General features: G+C 53.7%; 1 protein-coding gene across 1 annotated transcript; it reads left to right on the top strand.

Moving 5' to 3' along the window:
• The first annotated feature begins 1,815 nt into the window (after window positions 1–1,815).
• CHST14 (carbohydrate sulfotransferase 14) lies at window positions 1,816–4,025 on the top strand. The gene has a single exon (XM_086321916.1). It carries the CDS (start codon window positions 2,090–2,092, stop codon window positions 3,218–3,220), a length of 1,131 nt encoding a protein of 376 aa, XP_086178042.1. The 5' UTR covers window positions 1,816–2,089; the 3' UTR covers window positions 3,221–4,025.
• The last annotated feature ends 5,895 nt before the right edge of the window (window positions 4,026–9,920 follow it).

Below are 9,920 nucleotides of genomic sequence, written 5' to 3'. Positions count from 1 at the left end.
AAGGGTTATTGGTGACACAAACACCACCATGGACCTACTGTAGCACTGACATCAGTGTGCTGCCCACAGGAGTCCCGTGAGATGGGCGGTATCCTATCATTTTACAGACAGGAAACTGGTCTGGAGACAAGTATTTTGTCTAGGGACTCCTTTAGAGTAAGTGGCTATTCCTGTATTCAGACTGCCTTACTGTGACTCTTAACAGAAAACTGCTCAGAGAAGTGAATACATGTGACCCATTCAGCAAACACTTTCTCAAAGTTGTTTTTTCTTCTGGTATAAAAAATGTTGTTCAGTCACTTTAGTCGTATCTGACTTTTGCAACCGCATAGACTGTAGCCCACCAGGCTCCTCTGTCCATGGGATTTCCTAGACAAGACTGTCAGAGTGGGTTGCCATTTCCTTCTCCAGTGGATCTTCCCAACCCAGGGATTGAACCTGCGTCTCCTGCATTGGCAGGCGGATTCTTTACCACTGAGCCACCTGGAAAAGCCCATAAAAGATGTACTTTTATTCTTTTTTTAAAAAGACTTCAGTAGAAGTAATCCCACTACCATAAATCTACCTTCAGTTCTCTTGGAAACAAGGAGCAGTTTAGTGAGGAGTGAACCCTGATGCAAACTTCTAAATCAGTGAATGGTGCAGCCTTAGCATTCAGACTGGGAGTATGGAGTCTGCTCTGAGGAGCTGAAGGCCTCCAGGCTTCCCATTCCTGAGGACTCCTCATCCTCTGAATTCCGCTCATCACTCACTAAACTCAGAGCCTCTGGCATCTTCTTTGCCATTTCCCCCTCAGTACAGTGTGTTCTGGGGTCAGCTGCTTTCTCCCTCCACATTTGTGCTCCATTAATCTCAGAAGGATTGTGATTGGGAATTTAGGTTTTAGAATCAGACCAATCCATGTAGAGTCTCAGCTTCCCTGAGCCTCTCTTGTTTCTTGAGCTGCTCAGTGGGAATGCGCAGCGTGGCTGTGACAACTAGAGATAATGAATACAAAACACTGATGACACCTGCCTCAACAACTGTGGACACTACTCTGTTTCAGAGCCTCGCTGGCTGCCCACTTTTAACAGTGAAGTGTGGATACAGTTCAGATCAATAAAAACTGTCCCCTGACATCCAAGTCTTTCCCTGTCTGCCTCTATCTACATGGCTAGCCTGGTGGGGTTGAGCACACAGTTTGGCTCCAGGCAAGGAAGTTGCTACTCAGTGGCCCCAGCTTCTCATCCTTCAAATGTGTGCTGATCACACCAGTAGTCATGAGGTACCAACTTGTCACCGGCCCCTCACCAGAGAGTGTCCCAGCTCTTCAGGCCTGGAGGAGGGAAGACAGGAGATTCCATTTCAAGACATCCAGCTGCTGTTTTAAATCCTAAGGGTCACCATAGAGCTGATCCATTGTCTCTGCCTGACAGTCTAGTTGCTTTTTATTGGAGTAGCCCGACACAGCACATAGGGGAGCACACTGGGACCTCCAGAAATTTGGGAGAAGGGTGCAGCGGCGCCTTGCCTCCAGACCTGCTGGAGTAAGGGCTCTGCCAGGTCAGAGAGTGCGGCGGCCGGGCATTGCGTGCAGGTTCTGTCCATCCAGCTTCCTGAGCACGCGGTGCCTGGGAGAGGGAACCGCGGCCTCGGTCTTTTCTGCCTTTGGGGCCTCGGCAGCTTTTGTGCCCGAAGGCCGGAGGACCAGAGCGACTCTGGCTCAGGCGCCCTTTCCAGGGTAGGGGTCGGCACACGCCCTCCCAGCCCGCTCACTGCAGGGGGCCCGCCCCTCTCCCCGCCCCTGGCCTGGGCCCGCCCCCGCGCCTGTGTCACCGCGGGGCCGGGGGAGGAGAGCGGCCGGGCGGGACATCCGGCCCAGGTCCCTCGCCGTGTTCGCGCGCTGCCCGCTGCCCGCCGCCCGCTTCGGCGCCGCATCCCGGGAGTGGGCCACCCCGCGCGCGCCGGGGGCCTCCAGCCAGCGCTGCTCTCCCGGATCCCTTCCGGGCTCCGCGGGTCCAAGCCCTCGGGCCCGCCCCCAGCCCGAGCCCGCCTCCCGTACAGCCCTCGGATCAGCCTGGCCCACGCAGGCCCCCGCCCCGAGAGCACAATGTTCCCCCGCCCGCTGACCCCGCTGGCGGCCCCAAATGGCGCCGAGCCCCTGGGCCGGGCGCTGAGGCGGGCGCCCCTGGGCAGGGCCCGGGCTGGGCTGGGCGGGCCGCCCCTCCTGCTGCCGTCCATGCTGATGTTCGCGGTGATCGTGGCTTCCAGCGGGCTGCTGCTCATGATCGAGCGGGGCATCCTGGCCGAGATGAAGCCCCTTCCCCTGCACCCTCCCAATCGCGAGGACGCGGTCTGGCGCGGGACAGTCCCCAGGCCTGGGAGGCTGTCCCTGGATGCGGGGGACTCGGACCTGCAGGTGAGGCAGGACGTCCGGAACCGGACCTTGCGGGCAGTGTGCGGACAACCGGGCATGCCCCGGGACCCCTGGGACTTGCCGGTGGGGCAGCGGCGCACCCTGCTGCGCCACATCCTCGTGAGTGACCGCTACCGCTTCCTCTACTGCTATGTGCCCAAGGTGGCCTGCTCCAACTGGAAGCGGGTTCTGAAGGTGCTGGCGGGAGTCCTGGACAACGTGGACGTCCGCCTCAAGATGGACCACCGCAGCGACCTGGTGTTCCTGGCCGACCTGCGGCCTGACGAGATTCGCTACCGCCTCCAGCACTACTTCAAGTTCCTGTTTGTGCGGGACCCCTTGGAGCGTCTTCTCTCTGCTTACCGCAACAAGTTTGGTGAGATCCGAGAGTACCAGCAGCGCTACGGAGTTGAGATCGTGAAGCGGTACAGGGCTGGAGCGGGGCCCAGCCCTGCGGGGGACGATGTCACCTTCCCTGAGTTTCTGAGATACCTGGCGGATGAGGACCCCGAGCGCATGAACGAGCATTGGATGCCCGTGTACCACCTGTGCCAGCCTTGTGCGGTGCGCTATGACTTTGTGGGCTCCTATGAGCGGCTGGAGGCGGATGCCAACCAGGTGCTGGAGTGGGTGCGGGCACCGCCCCATGTCCGATTCCCAGCTCGCCAGGCCTGGTACAGGCCAGCCAGCCCCGAAAGCCTGCACTACCACCTGTGCAGTGCCCCACGGGCCCTGCTGCAGGACGTCCTGCCCAAGTATATCCTGGACTTCTCCCTCTTCGCCTACCCACTGCCTAATGTCACCAGGGAGGCCTGTCACCAGTGACCATGGGTGTGCGCCAGCAGTTTTGGGGGACTGGTTTTGACAATGCCAGCTTCTGTGTTGCCATACAGTGAAACCCTGGCTCCAGCGTTTCTCTTTGTCTAAATGCCTAGCTGGAAAGGACTGCCCTTGGAAATTCCTTGTCCAGGGCGGGTACCCACAGTGGCTCAGATGACAAGGTGGGACAGGTGGCCTGGTGCTCTCCATAGGGGCGTTTCTTGGGAGCCAATGTGATCCTTCTTGCCCTGGCAGGGCAAGATACCAGTTTTTCTAGTGAAGCAATACATCTCTTCTCAAGACCGGCTCCACGGCCCTGCCTGCAGGGATTTTACTGTCCACTTGATCAACCTTAATTTAACCTGTAGCCAAACCCAGAGGGGGTGCCAACCAGGAGCATGACCGGAACTGGGGGCCATGTGGCTGTGATCTCCTGTTCATCCACTTCATGTGCCTTAGGGCTGGAGTCAGTTGTGCCTTATAAATGACTTCTGTATCGTTCTGCTTCAGACTTAGAATTTCCTATGCTTGCCAGATTCTTTACATTTTTTCCAAGGAAAGGAAAACTGAAAGGGCCCCTGCCTGGTAGCTCTAGTACCTGGCCCTACAGCATCCAAAGACCCCTGTGCCCAGCCTCTTCTTGGGACTCTGGGCACTTCTCCCATCCCCCAGGGTTGTGACTGTGGCTGGTGTATGTGGCTGCCACTTTTCTGATGCATTTATTTAAAAATTGTACTTTTTTTATAGAACCTTTGAGAAGGCTTTGTTTTCCTAATTGCTGAATTTTTTAATAAAGCCATTTTGTATACAAGGTCAGTATCTCTGATTCTCCCTCTGAGCTCCTGTGTGTCCACCAAGTCCCCCTGATGTCCCTCTCCCCAGAACAGGGGAGAGAGCTTGCAGGTAGAGAAAGTTGTCACTTGCTAGGGCTAGTGCAGTGGGCCATCATCATACCACGGAGCCTTTGAGAGCTTCCCGTAAGCCATACCAATCACTGACTCAGCTTCTGGGGCACCACCATTAAGAAAGGCCCTAGGCCTAGAGCACATCTACACGATTATTCCCTGAAGGTAAGTAAAGATATTTCTCCTCTTAGGCAGGAATACTTCTTGACTGAGGAGGCCCTCAGTTGAAAAGGGGGATCATTGCATGAGTTGGGGGAGGTTATTCCTGGCATTGAGAATTATAAGGAAGGCAAGGAGGTTGAGTGGAGGGGCCAGCTTTTGCTGACTTAGATTCAGAGGAAGTTGTGAGCAATGTGGGAGGAGTAGGATCAGGGTAGTAGAGGACAGGCCTCAGTGTGACTCATTCAGCTTCTTCTCTCCAGAGACCCCCAGACCCACCAGGGGATGAAGAACAGGAGGCAGGGCCTGCCAAGCCCCTGGGAGAGAGTCACGGCCAGAGCTGGCTCTAGTCCTAGTTCATACGTCCCCCATGGGAACCGCTGTAGTTCAGGGACCTGGGGCTGTGCTGAGAGGTGATGCCTGAGGGAGGGAGGGAGGGAGGCAGGAAGGGCCTCCTTGCAGATGTCACTTTTACCTGGCATTGCTATTGGCCTGACTTTGGAGAAGTAAACTAACCACATTTGGGGGAAGGGGCTTCTTTGGGCACTCATGTTTCTTTGCCATGACTCAGCAGGAGGCCTTAACTGATCCCCTGTGTGGGATCCTCAGCTCCTGGAGGTTCCACCTCAGATAGCTCCTACCATGCTTGCCATATCTGCCCAGTTACTTATCAGTCTCTCACGCAATTCACAGAATGTGAATTGTGTGAAGGTGAGACTGAATCTGTCCTGTTCATGTGACATTCCCAGGACCTAGCCCAAGGGACCGGCAGGAGGTAGATGGCCTGGCAGAACCAAGGTGGACATCTTGATGCAGGATGGAGAGTACTGTGCTTGGAGTCACCTAGACTGATTGAGTCCCACCTCTGCTCCTCGCCAGCTCCCCAAACATCTCTCTGACCCTCCATGTGCTCCTCTGTATCATGGGAATAATAATGCTTATCTTACATGTAGATCACTGTGAGGAGTAACGAAGAAAAAATGAGTCAAAGGGCCCAACCCAGCACCTGGTTTGATAGATGCTCTCTGAAATGCTAATTGAACACCTGATCCCTTGGAGGCCAATGGGGACAGGGAGAACCCAGGACACTGTGTCCACTCAGCGCTGGGGATCAGAGCTGCCTCTCGGCAGGGCCCTTTGGCCCTTCACTTCCTCTGCCAACTGGTCAGATCTTCTCTGGGCTTCTGGCCCTTCAGGACCTCCCACTCCTACCCCCACCCTCATCTCCACTCTGTCCCCAGTCTCTTGCTCCTTGGTTGGGAACTGCAGCCCCAGATCCACGCCAGCTCCTCAGTCTTCCTCCCAAGGCCCTGCAGCATCGAGCCCAGCTGCTGTGTTTGCCTCATCTCCTTTCAACCCCACAACAGCCGGGTGCTACAGGTTTTAGCCTGTTCTACAGATGCAGAACCTGGCACAGAGAGAGTTAAGTATCCTAAGTGAAGTCCCTCCCAGGGACCTCCCAAATTGTAGGGGCATGGGTGTGCAGAGTGACAGAGGGAGAGATGGTAGAAGGTGAGGGTGTAGAGAGAAGAGGGGATGGAAAGGTTAAGGAAGACGAAGGAGGGTGGGGGGGGGTGGATGTGGGTGGGTTTAGGGGCATTCACACATGTTCTACCTCCGCAGTTCTTTCAGTCCTTCATTTGCAGAGAACCCAGTTCAGCCCAGCTGACATTTGCCAGTCCCTGCCCTGGAGGAGATGCCGTCCTTGATGTGGTTAGCTTATTGGCTACTCTCTACTAAACAGAAAAGGGTGCCAGGCCACAGAGCATCCTGACAGCCAGAACCAGACACCTTGTGGTGTGGGAGGAGGGTTTGAGGTAAAAGAGGGCCTGCTTAGATGAACTGCCGCCTTCTGTCCTTTTTCTCCCTAGAATCAGCCCCTGAGGAACTTCACTGGGGATCTACCTTTCCTTTCAGAAAAATGAACTTCTTCAAAGAAGCTGCCACGGAGGTAGCAGAGAGTTGTGTGGGTGCGGCTAGTCCTAGTGGGGCTTGCCTTATACTGGGTACCCAGGCCAGAGCTGGAGGTGTGTGGTGAGCTGTGGGTCGTCAGGGATGGGCCGAGGGTATTCTTGGGACCAGACACCTGGCCTGTGTCTACTCAGGATTCCCCCTTTCACTGGGTCCACCCTCATCCCCACATGGAACCAAGCCCTACGCCACTGCCTGGTGACTCTGAAGACAAAGCCCCCTTTAAAACTCACTGCATCCCTACCACTGAGTCCTCTTGGGCACAGGAGCATGTTGCTGGCAGCTTAACTTCTCTCAGCTGAGGGTTATGAACAAAGGAAAGAAGAGGGACCCAAAGGGGCTTGGCCTTCTGGGTCTGGGTCCTGGCTTCACCTCCAGGATCCAGTTCTAATCCATCTTTCCTCCGTCTGAAGCTACTGCCCAGAAACCATGTCACCTTAAATTCTAAGGTCCTTTCCCCTCCGCTTCCCATCTCTGTCCACCCACCACACGGATGCTCTGCAGGAAACACCAAAGTCCAAGTGGAACCACTGACCCTCCCCCTGGGTGAATACAGAGCCCTCCCCTTTCCCAGGGGCCAAAAGGAGAGCCCTCCCCCTCCCAGGGTGAACCCAGTGCTTTTATTTATTTATTGAACCAGTCCCTGCCTGGCCTCAAACAAGAGAAAAGACATTCTTTCTCTTCCTAAAGGGAAATAAGAATTCACAAGGGCCACTCTGATCTGAGAGTACCTGTGCCAGCCGCGCAGTGGAGTGCTTTAACTCATCATCCTCTCCCTTCTTACAACAACCCAACAAGGTAAGTAAAAGTATTCCCATTTTATAGATGGAGAAAGTAGGACTAAACGACTTACCCAAAGAGGTGGTGGGGCTGAGCTGAAAACCCAGCTCCATCGAGTGTTTGGTCCTCCATAGGTGAACATGTGTCACAAGTTACCCAGCTCATTGCGTTTGCTGCAAAGCATCATGTTCATTTTCTCTAATTTTTGAGCCCTTTTTCTCCAAATCTCCTTCCAACACTCCCCCAGCAATTCTGTTTGCAGGCCTCTCCAGCTATTATAAAACTGTCCAGAATTGCCCACCCTGAGAATCTACTTTCCAGTAGATCCAGACTGAATATAGTAGATTTTCAGTTTGGGTCTTCTGAGAAGCAGATACCAAGAATTAGATGTGCAAGAGATTAATAGGAGAAAACAGCTGTGAAGGGGGAAGGGGGCAGGAACAGGAGCAGAAATAGGCAGGCAGTGTCTCCTGACCCTTGAGAAAGGAGAGCAGGAAGGAAAAATTGGGTGGGAAGAGTCTTAGATTACAGTGCCCCTATAAGAAAGTCTCAGCAAGGCTAGTGGGGAGTCCCAGGCCAAGACTGCTTTTTGGAAGAGTCCTCCACTGAGCAGAAATGGGGGGACACGAACCTCATAGCAGACTGAGGTGCAGCAGCTGGGACCTATCAGCCAATTCTCTCCTCACAGCAGGTTCTCTTGAAAGGAGATGTGAGCCAGGCACTTTCACGGCTGCCACACAGACCTAGTTACTCCAATCTGTGGGCACTGGTCTCCATAGGTTCTGTTGACATAAAGACCTTTTTCACAAATAGAAAACAGCTGTTAGCCTAGCAAGAGCCTCTAGGTGTCGGGCATCTGTAAGTAAACTATTCCCCATGGTCATTCCTTGGCTTTATAGCAGGACTACTGCCCCTGCTCTTCGTCTGGGTGTTGGAAGACGTGTGCTATCACTGTTCCCAAGTGCCCATACTGTAATTTTCATGATGTTTTCTCTGAAATTTACCCAACTCACTGCAGGTTTTGGTTATCTTTGTTCTGCATCATTGTCATTGATTGGGTGGATATTGATGATTATCTTTGCTTAGCTTCCATGTCTCATAGGCTCACCCTTTCAGCTGAGAGCAGAATCACCCAGAGATTGAGTCTGGGTGATGGAGCCCCAGATCCCCAGGGCATACAGTCTAGATTTTCTCCCAATAGGCTCATCCATATGGACTTAAGCTGCAGGACAGCCTGAGAGGGAAGCAAAATTCCCCTAAAGAGAGCTACTCTGTAGACTCCTCGACTGAGCTCTTTGTATTGCCTGGGCCCGGACCCCTCTGTAGAGGAGTCCCCATGGAAACAAAGAGAATCATAGTGTTAGTCCTGATGGTGCCCTTGTGGGGAGATCAGGAGGACCAAGTTTGGGCCTGGTCTTCTGCTCCTCAACCCTCCAGCAGGAAAACTTTGCCGGTCTCAGCCTTTGGGTGGGGCTTGGGAGACAGAAACACTTGAGGAGCCTAGGAAGGAGGTGCCTGTTATGTTACTTTTTCCACTGGCCCTGCAGTGCCTGCCCCAGCTCTGCTGGGCCACCACTTCAGGGACAATTTGCAGATGGAGGGAGCCATCCATCTCACAGCAGCCTAGGAGGCAGGAAGTCATGAAGCCTCTACTGGACCATTTCTCTGTCCTTAGCCCTGGAGAGCTGAGTTGCATCTGAAACCCCCACCAGAGCCCTAGCAGAGTCCCAAGAGTCCAAGCACTGTGGTCAGAGGGACCATCAGGGCAGAAGAGTCTTTGGGAGCCAAGTTTCAGGCTGGCCCCAAGCACACTGCTGCCGAGGGCCGTGGGCTGCCTGGAGGAACGCACTAGAAGCAGGCCCAAGAACGTTGGTTTGGCTAGTTGAGGGGAATGGGGCAAAGCTTTCTGGATGAGGATTTAAGCCATACTGGGGGTCAACTGATCCCTGGAAACGCAGACATGCCTCCATCACACACACATACACACCCCCACGTCCCCCCTCCTACCCGCTGCTTAGTGAGAACCCATAACGAACCTCTTCCCCAGAAACTGCTGGGAAAGCAGCAGTGGTAGGCTGGTTCTCTGAAGGTGGGGGTAACTCCTGCTGCCTGAGTGCAAGTGATTGCAAGGGTCCAGTGATAAAAAGAGAGCTCTTCTGATAGATGAAAGCGAAGGCTGGCCTAACTAAAGCAAGAAAGCCAGGAGGTAAGCCAGGAGGTAAAACCCAGCCCCTGTGCAACTTTTGGGGAGGAGTCTTTGCTTTCTGTCCAATGGGACTGCCCTCAGCCCAAGCACACAGATAACAGAATGAATGAATGGAGTACAGGGGGAACGATGGGCGCAGAGGAAGGATAGAACCAAGAAGACTCGGAGTCAAAGCTCAGATACCTGGCCCTCCCTGAAGGCCAGTCAGAAAACTGGTCAATTTTCTCCTGACTAGTTAGCCCCTTCCTCCTCTGAAGTCCCATGGTCCCTAGTACATACTTCTAGGAGAGCTTTCTACCCATGTTGTTACTTGTCTGCCCCTGCCCTATAGCCTGGGAGTTTCTCAAAGGCAAGAGTCAGACTGTTTCTCTTTGTATTTGTAGCACATAGTAGGTGCTCAATAAAGGCTGAATAAGTGGAAGGTCAGCAGAATAGATGGAGGAATACATGAATAAATGGATGAATGGATAGATGGATAGGTGTGTGTGTGCAATTCTGAATGGGAGGATGAATGGCTAAATGGATAAGTAATTGGATGGAGGGCGGGATGAATGGATGGATGGGTACGTGGATGGATGGATGGATAAACAGCAGCAAGGAGAATAGAGGAAGAGGAACTTCTGTAGGAAGAGAAATCAGGAATCACAGTGAACATCTACCTGGTGGCTAGCATATTGCTTTTAAA

The sequence above is a fragment of the Bos grunniens genome, chromosome 10, assembly GCF_055505025.1.
Source record: "Bos grunniens cultivar Pamir isolate PY7600 chromosome 10, Bosgru_T2T1.0, whole genome shotgun sequence".
NCBI lineage: Eukaryota > Metazoa > Chordata > Mammalia > Artiodactyla > Bovidae > Bos > Bos grunniens.
Note: the sequence above shows the minus strand (reverse complement) of the source record. Positions and strands in the feature narration are given on the sequence as shown.